The sequence below is a fragment of the Amblyomma americanum genome, unplaced genomic scaffold (assembly GCF_052857255.1).
Source record: "Amblyomma americanum isolate KBUSLIRL-KWMA unplaced genomic scaffold, ASM5285725v1 scaffold_12, whole genome shotgun sequence".
NCBI classification, from domain to species: Eukaryota; Metazoa; Arthropoda; class Arachnida; order Ixodida; family Ixodidae; genus Amblyomma; species Amblyomma americanum.
The window spans coordinates 1146025-1164144 of NW_027526484.1; the positions used below are offsets into that span (position 1 = coordinate 1146025).

General features: G+C 47.2%; 1 protein-coding gene across 4 annotated transcripts in view; it reads right to left on the reverse strand.

Moving 5' to 3' along the window:
• Window positions 1–15082, reverse strand: part of LOC144111863 (ankyrin repeat and BTB/POZ domain-containing protein 1-like) — a 34687-nt gene extending 19605 nt beyond the window's left edge. For 2 of the 4 annotated variants that reach the window (XM_077644887.1, XM_077644885.1), the window contains exons 1-9: window positions 14901–15082; window positions 14726–14788; window positions 14574–14629; window positions 13862–14006; window positions 11502–11661; window positions 5548–5593; window positions 4202–4318; window positions 2421–2536; window positions 798–890 (exon numbers count right to left, since the gene is read on the reverse strand). In XM_077644887.1, coding sequence (XP_077501013.1) covers window positions 798–890; window positions 2421–2536; window positions 4202–4318; window positions 5548–5593; window positions 11502–11661; window positions 13862–14006; window positions 14574–14629; window positions 14726–14788; window positions 14901–15007 — 903 coding nt within the window. In that variant the 5' untranslated portion in view covers window positions 15008–15082. Of the gene's footprint in view, window positions 1–797; window positions 891–2420; window positions 2537–4201; window positions 4319–5547; window positions 5594–11501; window positions 11662–13861; window positions 14007–14573; window positions 14630–14687; window positions 14789–14900 lie in introns of all 4 variants that reach the window. The other 2 variants (XM_077644886.1, XM_077644888.1) reach the window with 2 other exon arrangements.
• Between the last annotated feature and the right edge of the window lie 3038 nt (window positions 15083–18120).

The following is an 18120-nucleotide window of genomic DNA, read 5'->3' on the forward strand; positions in this document are numbered from 1 at the left end:
GCCTATTTCGTGCCATACGTGCACAAAAAAACAGCGCGTTGTGGGGAGAAAACGCCACTGATATTTTCTGCATTAAGGCGCCATGTCCACATTTGTGGACACGCCACTTCGAACATCTACCGCAGCATTTTTTCATCGTCTATGAGGATGAAAATTGGTGTGCCGTTTCTACATTAACCTATCGACACATTCTGAGCCCTAAATTGCATCATTCGCGATCATTTGTTATGATAGAATGCAAAAAGTACAAGGTATTTACTCGTCCTTCCGACAAATGATGTGAGACACATATTTTCTTTTTTTACAAACATATTTCGCTGTAGCTACAAGAGATGGCACCACAAACTTGACAGGGAGGGTAAAAATCGTAAGAGCGCGTTATTCAAAGAAGGAAATTAGCCTTGCGTTAGGTCGCGTCCACATATGTGGACGCAGCGCCCAAAGGGGATATGATTGTGTTTGCATGATGCACAGGACAACATAACTTAACTGCTTCAACTAATTAGGGAATTTTAACTAACTGCTTGCAGAAATTAAGAGACACATCTAGCAAGCGCATACACTGATATCTCCAAACTAAATACTTAACTCTCTTCCTTCTCAGCTCTCCATGCTCACTGCTCCCACAAAAACCAAACAGATTACAGAACAACCCTATATCTGACTCAATGACTCAAAGTACCATAAGCGGGGCATTACCTAGCCAGTGGCTCTACAACCAGTGCCCCCAAGCTTAAGGTGCGTTTCTATCATGACGCGGAGATGTACTTCAAAGGTATGCAGCAGGTATGTCTTACCTTGTGGCAAAGAAAGTGTGTACCATCCACGTTAATGCAGATGTCTGCATGGTTATGTTCCTCAGCAGGGAATGCAGCACCGCCAGCAGTGACCTGAGGCATGTAAACATCATTGCTCGTACCTCTACGCAACAAGTAATTCAGACTGGCACAAGCAGATTACTACAAACAGGTTAATTTAAATATATAAAAGTAGGATAATTTTTGACTGAATCTGCTGTGCAACTAACAGCCACATTTTTTTAACAGGTCCCTCAGTCAGGCAATGGTCACCATTGACAAATTATTAAACTTAGAATAAAAATAAAGGTTTTCATTAACACAAAACTAACTACACTGTCATCATGCAAAAAATGAGCAAATGCTATACATCTTGTTGTCAATGGTCTGAAAAGCCTTACCACAGCTCCTGGTTTAACTACATTGCATATATTTTCACCATCTTACCTGAATAACATTTTGACATAAATACAATGACAGGTTTGCTTCTAAGCTCATTGGCAGAAAAAAATTACCTGCTGAAAATGCACAACAAACCCATAATGACACCGACCAAAAAAAAAGATAAAAATGGTGAAGTAACAATTGATGATGAAAGCCTGGAACTTAATACACATACATGATAAGACCTAAAAAATTTTGAGAAGTCCAAGTCATTTTATCTCTCGCATTTGGCCTTGTCAAATTTCTTTCTACGGCTGGTTTGATGTCACAATTACTTTTCTTTGTAATGCAGTGGTGCCAAAGACTTGCTAATGCTACTGAGCAAAGAGCGAGGACAAGACGTGTGTGAACTTTTAAAGGCCTTCGCCATTAGCAACAGCAATAATACTTGTATATGTACCCGAGGGAACTGAATGAAGTAACAGTATTAAAATTCCTGCAGGGATACAACTAAACCCTGCAATAATTTTTACTCTGTCTTTTTGACTTTCACTTTATTTCGCTCCTTAACCTGCAAGGGAAGGCCTGGACTAATGGTACTTAGAAGGCCCAACAAAGGCCTCCACCACCCTTGGTAAAGTGCAGCAACAGTAATGTATTGACCATTAATTAATAACAGAGAAAATAAAAATTCAAAGCAAAAATCACCTATATTCACTGGGTAATATTAATGTTTGAGGGCCGCTAGAGCAAGGGTGATTCTTGCACTTCTATAATATTCAACAAAAGACTTTTCCTACAGCTTGTTCTTGGCGCATGATGGCCTCAGTTGCCTATGTGCCATAAACCACAACACAACACACACAAAAATCACTTCCTGCTGCACTCATTACTCATGAACGTATACTAGAACATATTCAAATCAACAAGTAAGATTTGTGAAAATTTCACCAAAAGGCCTCATAATTAAAAAAAAACCAGCAAACCATTGGCAAAGAGAAACTGTCATCAGCTCAAGCCAGCTCAGACTTATCACGCCCCGCTGAGCTAGCTGTTTCCAGTGGTTGTGTTTCACTGCTGCTTTTTCACTACCCAGTTTTGCATAGCCTGTATATGCACCATAAAAGCCAAGTGAGTGAATGGGCACATGGATGAATGAACAAGTAGAGAGCACAAGTGACCTTACAAAAATTAATAAAAAAAGAAACAGAAAAATAACAAATCAGCCCAGCAGCTTACCCCTGATGCAAGCTCAACGGGCAATGTGGAGAAGTCCCTCTGAAGCTGCTCCCGGTAATGTGTGGGCTCAAGAAGGATGGTCTCACTCTCTGCGCTGACACCACTTCTCTGGCTTCCTGCATGGAAAAAAGAACTTACTTACTACCCAAACAGCACAGGTAATCAGTCCAATATTGGAAATGGATGGTTTCACTCTGCTACTTTGTAGGGCCGGACTTGGCCAATATGGTTCCAATATTGGGCCGATTACCTCTGCTGCTTGGGTAAGTACACTGAGAGTTGTTGCGCAAGGAAAGTGAGCAACTCTAAGCTCCAACACCAAGCCCTAATGCAGAAACACGTCTTCCTTGTGCCATGACTGCATGGTGCTAACTGTGAAAGGGTGAGCACAGTGCTGTGATTCCGCAGTCACTAGTTCATGGACTTATACGTACATCGCGCCAATGCACAAGCCATCACACAGTAATGTGAAATCTATGATGTTCCGAGCAATGCTTCATGAACATACTGTTCAATGCTGTATGTACCAATCAAACCATAAAATTTTCGATATCCCTACTACTCCCAGCAATCTAGGTGAGGTTAGGAAAGCTTAAATCCTCACCTGTTATCGTACAGTTATCAAGAAACATAATCTAAAAACCTCAATGCTTTTGCACCACAACAGTGTGATTGGTGAAATGCACTCAATGCACCACCACTGTGAGTACTTGGCCCATACCGTACGACTCTGTCTTTATTGCAGACTTCAGTCTGCATCTTTACTGAAAAATAATGCTATCGTATAACTGGGCCAGGTCACTGAGCCTAAGATTTCTGCAAATGTCAAGCCCTCTTTTATATGTTCAACTTTAGTTTCAATCAAACTCTCTTTTATACAAAAAAAAATCTGAGGGACACCAGTAGTTCACCTAAATGAAACAACAAGGCTTCACCATGAAGCGTCAGCTGATGGGCCCTATCAGGACCATGCTGACTTATAAAGCCCAATTTTTACAGAAAAGAGAGACACTGAGAGGCACTCTTTACCATGGTGAAGGCTTTACCTTGTCTATGCACCTGACATGCCACTCTAGATGACAGCAATGAAAGAAGTGCCATACACATGCATGCTTGCATGCACACTTGCATGCACACAATCAATGCACAGTCAAAGGTGTTCACATAGGTTAGATTAGGTCTGTGTTCTGAAGCGCACCCCCAAAGCCAAATAATGTCATGCACAGGAAGGCATGCATGCTGTACAGTCCCAGCACAATCTAGAGGAATGCTTGTGATGACACAGAGCAACTCCATGTGAAAATACCATTGTACTTCACACATGAAAGGCACAACAGAGTCCTCAAATGGTCATTTCTAAACAAAGTAGTGGTTAGCACAAGCTATACTCGCTGAACACACTGAAGGAAGGTGCCAACGTGCTTGTCGGGGGCACAAGACATGTGAAAGTCACAGCTGGAGTCATCAGCCATAGTTAAGTCCTACTTCATCCTGCAGGCCTTCACAAAAGGCTGCCCCATGGATGTATGGTTCCCTCAGTGGTAGCTAAAATACAGCACAACTATTAAATGTGAAGATCAATGAAAAATTAATAGACGATCAAAGCGATTAATGCGACAGAGTATGCGTCGAGCAGCATCGACAATCTCATAGTGTGAAGCATCCATGCGCCCATTTTGCTGTCATTTATGTGTTCAGCTAACCTATCTGGCTTCAGAGGCAACGACATGTCCAAACATTCCAAATCACAGCCGTGCTTGAGCGCATGCGCACTCACTCACCCTGATTCAGCACTTCTGCTAAAGCTTCCTTGACATCCGCAATGAGAGAAATGAGCTGGCATCGTGATGCAAGCTCGAGAAAACTCTCAAAATGCTTGGCTTGCATCTCAAGTCGGCCTGCAAGTAATGCAACAACGTATCAGTGCTTACTTAGATACGAGCTCTGGAAACAGCTTTGAATCTGTCAGCAAGAAATGTGCTATAGTGACAAGCAACTGAATAGCAGGGGCTGTGCGCTCAAGTGCACACCCTTTGGCAACACCTCTGCTCTCGCATTACATGATGGTTTTCGATAAGAAGGGAACTCCATTGAAGTAGCCACATTTCTGAAGCTGCCTCCCACTGAACATTAAGCCCACCAGGCCATGTTAAACTTAATTTGTGCACCAAAAGCACAGACCTTTGGGCGAGTTGGTGCATTGCAATCATGTACAAGCGCAAAAAACAAGGACCAGTTGTCCAGTCCTTCTTTGTCCTTGTTTTTTGCGCTTGTACATGATTGCGCAACAAAAGCTGCTTTTGAGCACTTTCATAGGTGCACTAGTCTTTCTGTATTGCAACCAGACCATTTCACTCGGGAGGATGACATGGAAGGGAGGTGATCATAGCTTGGAGCAACAAACACTTCTCTCTGAACACGCTACCGCAGCCACAGTGACAGCTTACGAAGCTATGTTGTATGAAACTGCTTTGCTCCCCTTAGTGGCTTGACAGTGCACTCAAGTATTGTACAATGCTGATGTTCAAGAGAAGCGCATCAGCTCATTAATTTCTATTCTGCATCCAGCTGCATTGTTCAAGCAGTAGCCGTGTGCAGAAAGCTGCAGTGGTCCCAACAGCAATGGCTTCTTGCTATAACCACGGACTTGCCCACATTCCCCATCAGCTCACAACTACTGGCCTGGCTCTACTGCCCTAATAATGACTGAGATAATGATGTTTCAAATGCATACACACAAGAAAATCCTTTTGTGAGCCTGGCTCCCGTGCAGAAAATAGCATAGCGCCTTGCCTTAGTGAAATGCGACCGCTACTCCTTGCATGCTGAGAAAAACTGCATAGCAGTTAATTTAGGCATTTACCCTGACTTCATAACAAGAGGAAAGGCAAGAAGGCAAAATTTTCCTTTTCAGACTAGATAAAATATCAACAAAAGTAAATTATAATAATAAAAACAAACAAGAAAGAGTCGCACACTAAGCCAGCACAGTCCCTCATAGACTACAATTTACTAATTAGTGGGCAAACTTGCAAGTATTCAACAAAATCATTTTAAAAGGAAGCATTCTAACAGCTTGCGGATAACTGCTTCATGCTTATTGAAAACTATCACTTAATATACCCACCTGTGTACAGATACTGAGTGATGATCCTGAACACAGCACCATCAACCTGAAGAGAACAAAAGAGTGCCCTAGGTACCAGTTGCATGCCAGTGGCATCTAGTAGCTAGGAAGGTAACTGTGTCTACCCATGAGCTGCATCTTTTATAGCATTTTTTATTACATTTTTAGCAAACACACACAATTTAAAGCACACTGAGCTACTCATTTTTCTATCGTTTTCCACAGTGAAGCACACTGATAAAAGCCTGTAATCCATCTTCAGCAAGAGTTTAGAACTCTTCGCCCTGCTCTGTGACCTATGTTTAGGGCAACAAAAATAAAAAGCATGGCTTGCATTCCTTGCCACCAGATGTTACTAGTGCATGACACTATCAGAACAAATGGTTCATTTTAAAGCATAAACTTCCCGATTCTGTACTATGAGGAAAAGCTGCTTTCCTGCACACTAACAGAACAAACAAAAAGAACATTCAATAAAAAGATTACAAGCAACACATGCTTGAGAAGTGCACACATCACAGAATTCAGCCAACATGCCCAAAGTACTTTAGATTAAGCAATACATCAAACCGAAAGAATGATTATCATCGGGCTTCAAAATGTTTTCTCCTCACAAAATGCAAAGAACATGTTTCAGTGCTACTGTTCAGGTAAATAAATTGTCAGCAATATAACGTAGTGCTAAAAGGACCCTGAAATGATCTTGATGATCATATTCTAGCGCAACAAATCTGTAGCATTTTTTTTGTGAGTATTCGAGTCAAATTTAAAAGCTCTGCATATACCTACAATTTACAATTAATTTTTTTAAAGTCTCAGCTCGCAGCCGATTAGGGCGACATCCCACCATGTGTTCTTAGCCACAGTTCTCCCGCCGACACAGAGCAGGGAATCTGAGCGAGCCTTCTCATTGGGTGTGCCCAAGTGGCGTGGGCAGAACGAGACACACTCCCGACCTGTTTTGTTTATTTATTCATTTTCGTGTGTGTGGAGCCTCGGCACGTACGGGTTGAAGCGGGAGAGGAGGAGCGTCATTTTTAATCGCAGGTATCTTTGGTTTTAACGAAGGTAGCTGTGATAAAGATGAAGTGTGGCAAGTGCGCTGCACGCACTCGCGCGCATGGGGGGAGAGAAGACGACGAAGTAGGAGAATACAGATCGGCTCGACCGTATGCTACGTGTACTGTTTCATTGCTAATTATCATTACAACGATACAACATATTTTGGCGACGAGGATGCTGTTTTGATTCGGGACCTTCACGTGGCCTGCTCACCATCCGTCATGAGCTTTTCTGGGCTTCAGCCACCACCACCCTTCCTGCCGACTCCTGGTCGTCCTGCCCTTCCATGGGAGCAATGGGAGCTGGCGTTCCGGAATTACATGCTGGCCTCTGGTGCCTCTACTCTGGGCGCGGACAGGCGGAAGGCCATCCTGCTGAATTGCCTCGGACTGGAAGGTCAGCGCATTTTTTATACATTGGCGCCGCCGTCGTCCCCTCCAGCGCCTACAGCTGCGGCTTCGCACTCCGGTGATGAGACGCCCCGCCTTGACGAATTTGATGCGGCGATATCCATCCTGTCGGAGCATTACAAATCGTCCGTGAATGTAATCGCCGCACGTCATCGCTTTCGCCGTCGAGTTCAGGCTCCAGGAGAGACAACCGATGAATACGTCGCTGTCCTTCGCAGTCTTGTCGCCGACTGCGGGTTTGGGACCATGGCGGACGATATGATCAGGGACCAGCTGGTGGAGAAGACCTCGAGTTGCCATCTGCGTGAGCGCCTACTCATGGAAGGCTCCTCCTTGACTCTGTCGCGCGCCATGCTCCTTGCTCGACAGTGTGAGCAAGCTTCTCGGGAAGCCAGGGAATTGGCTGAGGAGGACGCTCCAGTACATCGTGTGAGATGCGAGCGTGGATCGAGACAAACACCACCTCAGGCCCATTGCTGCAAGTGCCAAAGTCAACCATCACAACCTGCTGCTGCAATACCAGAGCGCATGTGCTACCGCTGCGGTTCTACAACTCACCTAGCGAACAACCCTGCATGCCGAGCCCGCAACCGCAAGTGTCGTCGGTGCGGCAAGGTGGGCCATTTCGACTCTCTCTACTAGTTGTCCGACCGTCCTGTTCAAGTTCAGCAAGTTGCAGATACTGCTGACACATCGTCGATGCCGGATGGCTCCAGCAGTGCATCTATTCTCAATGTTGAAAGTCAAAAAAACGGAATTTTCGCATCAGTCCTGATTGAAGGCAAGTTCATCCGCTTCCTGATTGACACCGGCTCATCTGTGTCAATTATTTCTGAAGATCTATACCACCGATTCTTCGCTAAATGTTTCCCGCTTAAATCAACTGCAGTTCAACTATTGGACTATTCTAAGTCTCGGATTATAGTCCAAGGGTGTTTTGTTGCCACAGAAAAGTTCCACGACCGTACCGCCTGCATCCTGTTGTACGTTGTCTCGGGAGGCACAACGCTGCTGGGCCTGGATTCCATTGCCGCTCTACAAATGAAGATCAAAGGTGCATCGTTGGAATGTCTTTCCATGACACCGGATACGCCTCTGTTACCTCCTGAGCTACGTCCACACTTCGAACATCTCTTCTCCAAGGAACTCGGAGTTGCTCGTGGCTACGTGCACAAAGTCAGAGTGCAGGATTCCGTTTCTCCTGTTGCTTGCAAGCTCCGACGGCTGCCGTTTGCCATTCGTCAGCAGGTGTCCGAGGAACTCCAGAAGCTTGAAGCTCAAGACATCATTGAACGGGTTTTCATTGAACGGGATTTCACCCATAGTCGTGGCTCGGAAAAAAGATGGCTCCATCCGAATGTGCGTCGATTTGCGTGAGCCGAACAAGACTATTGTGGTCGACAGTTTTCCTTTGCCTCAAACGGAAGAACTTCTACATAGCTTGGCCGGGTCACAGCGTTTTTCGAAGTTGGACCTTGCCTCGGCTTACCATCAAGTACCACTTAGCCCTGAGAGTCGGGAATTGACCACATTCATTACCCATGATGGCCTCTTCCGCTTCAAACGAGTGTGTTTCGGCCTTGCTTCGGCGCCTTCGGCTTTTCAGAAGATGATGCACTTAATTTTAAAAGGGTGCAAAGGTGTCCTCTTCTACATCGACGACATCATAGTCCATGGCACCTCCCGACAGGAGCACCTGACCAACCTTCGTGCTGTTCTCGAGCGCCTGTCCCAAGCTGGACTCAAGCTCAACCACAAATGTGTCTTCGATGTCCCGAAGCTCACTTTCTTGGGGCATGTTGTCAGCGGTGAAGGACTGTTTCCGCTTTCTTCTGCCATCGAGGCGATTACGAAGGCTCCGACTCCATCTAACATCAGCGAGCTTCGCTCCCTCCTTGGACTTGCGGGTTTCTACTCCAAGTTTATCCCGCATTACTCCGACGTCGTTGAGCCTATGCGCGCCCTAATTCGAGGCAGCGACTCCGCCTTCACTTGGACTGCTGCTGCGGATTCAAGCTTCAAACTACTGAAGTCCATGTTGACGTCATGTGACGTGTTGCATTTTTTTGATCCTGCCCTTCCCGTGGTCTTAACGACTGACGCTTCCGGATATGGCCTTGGGGCAGTGCTTCAGCAAGACAACGGCCATTCCCTGCAAACTGTTGCGTTTGCCTCCCGTACCTTGACACCCCAAGAAAGAAAGTACTCTGTTGGTGAACGTGAGGCCCTAGCTTGCGTTTGGGCGTGCGAACGGTGGCACGTGTATTTGTGGGGCCGGCCTTTTGTTCTACGCACCGACCACAGTGCACTTGTCATTTTGCTGTCGACGAAAGGAACAGGCCATCGGCCGTTGCGAATTTCACGTTGGTCGGCTCGCCTGTTGTGCTACAACTACACTGTAGAGTACCGCAAAGGCAATGACAACTCTGTTGTGGATGCTCTGTCTCGCCTTCCCTTACCGACCACATCGTGCAGTGAGCCCAGTGAGTTCGACGCCAGTGACGACGACTTCGTCTGCCTGCTATCGCCAGCCGTGACTCTACAAGAGCTTCAAGAGGCAACCATCAGCGACGCGGCAGTTGCTCAAGCCATTCAGTTTACATCGGCGACATGGCCGGACAAGAAATCCCTATCGGAGAACCTTAGGCCATACTATCTCCTGCGCTCGGAGCTGTCCGTCGTGCAAGGCGTCTTGTACCGAGGTGACAGGCTCGTCGTTCCCGAAAGTTTGCGACGACGCCTCATGGACATCGCGCACGAGTCACACCCCGGGATCAGCCGCACGAAAAGTCGACTGCGAGAGCTCTACTGGTGGCCGCGAATGGACGAGCACGTCGAAGAAATGGTACGGACATGCGTCGTGTGCCAGTCCTGTGACAAATCGGCTCGTCCGGTGGCAGCTCCTCTGCAACCTGTCGCCTTCCCAGAGAAACCTTGGGATAAGGTTGCCATTGATATCGTGGGGCCTTTCGACCAAGCTCCCAGTGGCTGCCGCTTCGCGATTACTCTCATGGATTATTACAGTAAGTGGCCAGAAGTTGTCTTCGCTGATGCCATCACAACTCAAACCGTTCAAGAATTCCTGCTTGGCCTCTTCGCTCGTGAGGGTTACCCTCAAGAGATTGTCTCTGACCACGGACCTCAATTTTCATCGATGGCCATGCAAACTTTCCTCCGCGAACGGGGGATACGCCATTGCTACTCTTCAGTGTACCATCCCCAAGCTAATGGACTCGTTGAACGATTCAATCGAGTGCTTAAGTCCTACATTCAGCTAGCTCTGTGCGAGCGACGCGACCTACGTACAGCGATTGTGGACTACCTCGGTGTCTACCGCTGTACGCCCCATGCCACGACAGGAATTGCACCAGCTGTCCTACTTCATGGCCGGTTGCCCCGCACAAGACTTAACGTCGTAGGACTGCCGGATCAGTCCTTCTCAATGGATCCGACAAAAGCGCTTAAGCTTTTGCGGCAGAGGCTTGACGAGAAACAAGCGCAATACAAGCTTTATGCGGACCAGCGGAGTGGCGCCCAGTGTCGTGACTTTCAGATTGGCCAGTACGTGCGTGTCCGCAAACCAAATGTGCGAGGCAAACTGTCAGCTCGGTTTTCGGAGCCTCGGAAGGTTGTGGAGCAGCGTGGACCTGCATCTTATCTGCTGGATGATGGGCGAGTGTGGCACTCGTCCAAGTTTTCTGCGGTTCGCCCAGAAGTAGTTCAGCAGCAACTGTCCTCCTCAGCTCCAGCGGCCTTTTTCGCTGATATTTCGCCGCCTATCGACGGCAACCGAATGCCGCCGCCCAGTCCACAGTCCGGAACCGTGGTCCATGGTCCTTCTTCGGACGCGCCTTCAATCCATATGATGCCAGCCGTTCCGCCTGCTCCGGAATCGGCAGCCGCTCCTCAACCCTTGTGTAGTAAATCCGCAGCGGCAACTGCGGCTTCACCTCCTGCGCCGCCTCGCCGAAGTACTCGCAAAAAGAAGCGGCCCGCATGGTTCAAAGACTATGACATCCGCTAGACATTTTGTTTTTTTTAAGTGCGGCGGAAATGTGATAAAGATGAAGTGTGGCAAGTGCGCTGCACGCACTCGCGCGCATGGGGGGAGAGAAGACGACGAAGTAGGAGAATACAGATCGGCTCGACCGTATGCTACGTGTACTGTTTCATTGCTAATTATCATTACTACGATACAACAGTAGCTTAAAAATTTTTCTGTTGCGATGACGAATGATAAAATACCGACTGCTCTTCCATATTAAATATTGTTGCATGGCCCCTTTAACATGCACGGGAAGTAGTTTGTGGCAAATGTAGACGAAATGGTGACCTGTGATTGAAACCAGGGGTGTGCCGCAGTGACTGGGGCCCCAAAAATTGGCACATACTAACCACATAGCTGCAGAGGACAAATACTTAGTATAAACGACGTTACGAAAGAATGGCAAGTTGTTGCAGGCAGCATTACGGCACACTTACTGCATGGTGAGTAACTGGAATCAGCTGCCGTCCTGCCCACTTGTCAAGCAGTGAACTGCGGAAAAAGTCACAGCGTGCCGCCAACACACAGCGGTGAGCAGGAATTATTTCCCCTTGTACACTGAATGATACATCACAGTGCTGACTGTCCTCCAAGCACCTGCAAGCATGAAATTTTCATTGTAGACTGGATTTTTTTTATTGTAAAGAACTTCCAGGAGAACAAAGGGCCATGCTACCCTTTTTGAGACCAACTCTACACGTCAGTTGGTCTACTCTCTCTCGTCACCATGCCTTCCCAAGACAACGCAGTGCACCCACAATACTTGGTGTTTTCATTTTCAAAGAACTGTTTTGGCAGTTTCACTTTCAATGCATGCTAACTTCGTGAACTTGCAAGGCTGTAAACAGAAAATTGGCAGTGGCCGCAGAGCCTGTTGACGTCTAGTATTTCAGTACCATATGCAGCTGTCAGGTATGGTGACAGGGAATCTAGAAGAAAAAAAAATGTCCTCCAGCAGATTTCCACTCAAACCCTGCCACCTTTCTCCACCTTACAGTTGCTCACTCGAACCATGCTGCACACTGTGCCACCAGTAACAAATAAAGAGGGTTAGAGAGGACAATTAAAGTTGGCCTAGGTTAATCGGTCACCACTTTTTTTTTATTATTATTGCGCAAATATGCCCTTCGGCATAGGAGAGTTATATGTGCATAGGAGAGTTATATGTACTTGTGCAAGGCGGTGTCGGCTATAAATGCCAACAAGGCCCGGTATTGGGGTCCATTAGTCCAGATCCGAGTGTCTGGTGGCCGGCTGTGGTGGTAACCCTGAATACCGAGGTATTGCTTGCATGCCTCCCGAAGTCCGGCGCAAGTTAGTATGAAGCGAGCAAACGTCACCTCTGTAGCAGAAGCGGGGCAGAAGGGGTAAAAAAAGTCAAATAGCTACTTGCACATAAATGAGATTTTTTTTTTACTAGAACTATTACTCATGCAGCTTTAGCACGAAATCAAATACTAAGCAATGCAAGACCATCAACCTTAATGCCACCACTGCCAAGCTTTAATTGCAGCAGTGAAACAAAAATGTTGCGGCTTTAGCTCCAAATTTTGCAGCAATGAGAGCATCTTTTGCTTTCAAACAAACACCAACAGAGCCATGAGAACTGAAACTATTGGCTGTCAGTAGAACAAGACCTTGACGGATTTGTGTTCAGAGTCTTTTAAATGATGCTTGCATTGCTGTTACAACTTTCAACTGACCCACAAAAGCATTCCAGCGGTACGTTTAAAGCTAATGTTGGCAGCTGGAACATTCATTCAGATGTACTGTGTTTGTCACACCAAAGAGACCACAGCAGCAGAAGCAGGGCACCATCAGTGACTGTACAATGTACCATGTAAGTCAGTATGTGGATGTGAAAGTATATCAAAATAAGTAAGAAAACAGATCTTAGGTTTCATCTGAACTCCTGCAAGTTGATGTTCTGCAAAGTCATGCACTTTGGTATACGTAACTGAAAGCAGAAAAAACTGCACAAAAAACTGACAGACTGCACAAAAAACTGATGATAGCCGGTAATGCGAAATTTGAGCGCAGCTGTTCGCGCGACACCTGCCATCGCTGACAGGTGGCATGTTATGCTTTTAACCACTCTCCGGCATCTTCCCGTGGCAGTCACCTTCCAGGTGGCGCTTCGCTCTGCTACTTGGATGTTGGACCAGATGTTCAAGCAAGGTTAGAAATCAAACAACAGCCGTATCCATCCATCCATGGACAACCGGTTACGCCGACAACACCAACGCCGACACGGAATGTAGGAACGGGTGCCTAGGAGCTGCGTTCTAAAATTGAGTAAGAGCAAGCTCGTGGTGTAGGTAGGAAAATTGTGTGGTATACCTCTTTCCGAAACCAACAGAAGACCCAGTACATTAGGCATACCAGTAAGCTAGTACATAATGTGTGACATTCACTGATATGGCAGTGACAGCAATAGCCACAATATTGAATTTTCTGTCCTCATCGCAACGTCATTGAAATCATACTGATGGGGACTCTCCTGCAGTGCACCTCGATAACTAGCTGACATGAAACTCATTGTAAGGACCAGCATACAGTGCCTTGTCCTGCCAGCTTGCTCGTTAGCATGCTCAGAACGGAAAGCGAGTAAAACAGGGGCCGGTCACGAGCAGACATAAGGCATATAGTGAAATAGAAAAGGTTAACGGGTTAATGCCCATATATGCAGAACTGGTCATTGAGGTCACGGGGCTGTTAGGCTAGTCAGCCCTAATCGTTTGCATATACCACAACGGGAACTGTCCAACATCGTGGCAAAATTTAAAGAAGTTCGTACCTGCGCAAGAATTCATCATAGGTGTCCCGGCGCATCGTGTTCGACGTGATCACTTTTCGGTCTCGCAGGAGATCTCGAATCTCCAGGCTCAGCGATGCATACAGACAGCGCTCGCCATCGAAGGTGTTGGCCACACAGCTTGCGCCTGCGAATGAGTGCGGTAAAAAGAAAAGGTAAACTAGCATGCGTGCTCTCACGAAAGGAAAGCTGCTGGAACAAATCTGCACGCATAAAATTAGCACACTATGTATAGCAATAGGTTTAGAGATAAGCTAGCAAAAACACGCATGAGCTCATGTACAGCATTTAAAAGCATACCGATTAAAAGCAACTCATTCCTTTTAAGTGCACTGTTAGCCCCATTGCAATATGAGGTATGTGGAACAAATATGTGCGTTTTTTTTTTTTTCAGTGATGTTGATCGGCAGTGCATTCGGTGGAACTTAACCGAACCTCAATATGCTACCTGAACACACATACACACGATCAGCCGGTATAAAGTGAAACTTGGAGAGGGGAAATGAATGGGGACACTGGTGAATATCATTTTATGTGACATCAGTAGATCCAGCTCCTTACGGTGCACAATAGGCATATCAATGTTAAAGAAACGATAACCACGCCAGTTGCCCATGTGAATGAAAGTATTAATACGAAAAACGTGCATGCATGCTATGAATTGTGTGCGCGCGAAACCCGCGACAATGCCCACCTTGGGAGAGTAAATATTCGACGACGTCCTTGTGGCCGCAGAGACAGGCGTAGTATCTAAAAAAGAAATGAAAAATTGTGAGAAGGAAATGACTGCTCGATTTCGACCAGCAACCTGAGTAATTTGTCAGGTCGCGATATCGAGCCGCTCACAGAGGTGTGCCGTCCCATCTGTCCCTCACGTTGAGCTCGCTTTCCTGTTCTTCGACGAGGTACCTTCAGAAAAATAAGGGAGAAGTGAATGACGGGAGGCTGACAGCTGTCATCATGCCGTGCCGGATTCGACACACGACAAAGGGTCGACTTGGGTGCTCGATTTTTCGCGTACTTCACCCGGGCAAGGTCGCCTGTCCTGCAGCTGAGGAACAGCTCCAAGGTGTTCCTCCGGAGTCCATCGTGACTTTCGGCGATCAGGGCGTCTTTCTCCAACCGCATACCTGCGCCGTCCACGCGACTTTACCAAGCTCTCCACACCACTAACACAACCGAAAGCTGTGCTGGCTGTGCACATTCAAGCGGCGATCCGGAAACACGAGGTAGTGGACATGAGCCATTGTTTATTGGTAGTTCCGTACAAAAAAAAAACATTACATAGTATATGCGCAAAAAAAAACAATTATGTGAAATTGCCAACTATAAAGTAAGATCATGTTTTAAACATGCAGCTAACTAAAATAAAAAGTATTCTGTTATGAGAGGGCGCCACCTAATGACCTAAGTATAAAGTTCGCCATTTCGACTTCGGAACGTCGTTACACTGTAACGTCGTGGAACGCATAGAGCTGCTACTACGAAGATATCCACGCGAGCTGGATTTTGGCTGTTGCTTTCGCGGCCAAACGCGGAGGGAATCTTCGCTGAAGTGGAACGGCGGTTTAGGATTCAAGGTTGGTACTGCGGTGTGACCGCGAGAAACAACGTGTTGTAAAGGGGTTTTGTTTGTGCAGCGCGATGGAGGACGAAGATCCCTTGAAGGAGCACTGCGAGTGGAAAGAGGTAAGTGGTACTTTTCTAAAGAACTTGTGCGCTACCGAGCCTCAACGCGCAATAATTTCTTGGGGCACCGGCAACAGGTGTCCGCCAAACTAATCAACTTCAAAAGTAAAGACACTTACTGGTCATATATCGCTTATTCTTGATTAATAAAACCCGTAATTTTATCAACCAGCACGCTTCTATTCCAGAAGCTTGAAATGTGCCGGTATCGCAATGTGCGTTGAACGCGACGCGCGGTCGCGCGTCCATTGCGCTTTTGCAATGAAGTTTGTAATTTTGTAAAATAGAGTGGAAACAAGAAGCCTGATGCGAGGGACTCGTAACGTACCCTTCAATAATTCGATGATGATACCGTAACGTTGCATCTTTTTTTTTCTGCTCGCGTAATTTGTCGTCGATCTGTGGAGCCATCGGCTTGGAGGGTCGACCGTGAACATTTTTTTTGAAACGCAGGACCGAAACACCCGTACATGCGAAATCTTCTGTACAACTAGCGCATGGAGTCGATGCGACGCGCCCCAGACGCTACTTAAGTTCTAGTACACTTTAGTACAGTGCTCGTTGATCCCCTAATGGTCGCAGTTAAAAGGGAGTCTTTCTCTGTTGTCACTTGAGACGGCGTTCGCCCCCCTGCTGCTGCACTTGCATCATCCGCTGCGACTAGGGGACAATAAATTGCAGACGTGTCTGCTCGCGTGTTTCGATGTCGTAGCCATGGACGAAAACATGATAGTTTTCCGGTATCGGCGTTGGATTCCTGGCCCTATCTCAGCGAAGATTTTCTTCGCCGTTAGCTCCCGCCCTGCGGCTCAGTGGGTATACTGCGTTCGGCTGTTGTGTCATTGTTGAGCGTTGTTGTGCCATTATTGAGGCAGGGGCATATTAATGGGTTAACCTTCCTTCCTGCCTTTCAGTTCGTCGTCCTCTCTCTATGCATAACTCATGGAATGGGGGAAGCGGTCCCATTCGAACCATGTGTTTCCTCGACTTCTTTCAAAAAATTGTCTGTGGTTTAGCTCTGGTTAATCCAAGTCGAATTGCGAAAGCTTCGTTTCCTCGGCACGTTGTCTACGCAGCGTCTCATTCCGACGCTCTCGAGAATTCAAAGCGGTCTCTTTCACAGTTGAAGAGGCACTAAGGGAGGTGTCACTTCTAGCCGCATCTGCGTTACGACGCTTCTCCAGTCTTGCGGCGCGTTCTTCTGGCGTCTCTTGAGCGCGTTGTCTCTTGCTCGCTTCGTTCTGTCGTTGTTGCGTCTCTTTCGCGCTCTCCATGACAACTACAATATGCACGCCGTTTAGCTAAACGTTGTTCCCGGTCTTCATGCGTTTCTTCCGCACGCCGCCGCTTCTTAGCTGCAGCACATCGTTGCAGCTTCACCTTATACACATCATCCGGGGTTGCGTGGTGAACGTGCGCGTCACCTGAAGGCAACTTTTTTGAAGCGAAAAGCTTCACTACGCCAGCTTTTCGAGCCGTCAGCGGGGCCGCAAGTTTGACCTTGAATGTAGCTGGAGGTCACGGTGGCCACAAGTTTCAGCTTTAATGTAGATAGAGGTCAAATGGTGGTAGCCAGGTTCGACACATGACGTCAACTACAGCGACTGTTACACCAACTATCTCGACTTTGACCTTTACCTCCGGTCAAGTGTCTGTCGGCATCGCATGCACGGGTCATGAAAGTGGGTTCTGCATTAAACGCCGGTGCATTCTGATGTGAAAATGGCACTAGGTGTGATCGATGCGACGCCTGCCGTGGAGACGACACCCGGACCGCGCCCGTATAAGGGAAGGAAAATGAAATGAAGATTTGTTTTAAGGAAAGCAAATTACGCCTGTCTCACATATCTTGGTGGACACCCGAAACGCGTCCGTAAGGGAAGGAAAATGAAATAAAGTTGGTTTTAAGGAAACGAAATGACGCCTGTTTCACATACTCGGTGGACACCCCATCTGCGCCGTAAGGGAAGGAAAGTGGATTATGAAAGTTGGTTCTAAGGAAAGGAAATTACGCCTGTCTCACATATCTCAGTATGGTTATACTATGGAAACCGCCAGTCGCTCGACCACAAACGTAGCCAGGGAGATGCAGCTTTTCGCTTTCGGCCAGGGTTAACCAGAGCTAAGCACCAGCAATTTTTTTTTTTGGCAATGCGGTATAGAGGCTAGGCAGGAAAGGAGAGAGGGACTTTGTCCCCTTGCCTTGTTGTCCATTGTTCGGCTCCATAGTTTCCCCCCTTTCACCCCTCCACACCCCTAGCCGAACAATGAACAACTCCCCCAGGGCACGGTGTCAAAAGCCTGTCTCCTTCCCTTTCCTCCCTAGCCTCTGCAGCATTGACAAAAAAGTTGTCACCTCTCATGATCCTAGTGGTCGTGGTGGTTGCTATGATGGGGGGTGGGGGGGGGGGGGGTGGGGGGGGGCGTACTGGTCCCGACGTATGCTGATCTCGCCCCGTGCTTTCTCTCACCCGCGGTGCGAGGAAGAGCGACGCGTGATTGGCGGAGGGGGTTGTCCCATAAACAGCCCTCGCCGCGAACTTGTACTTGTG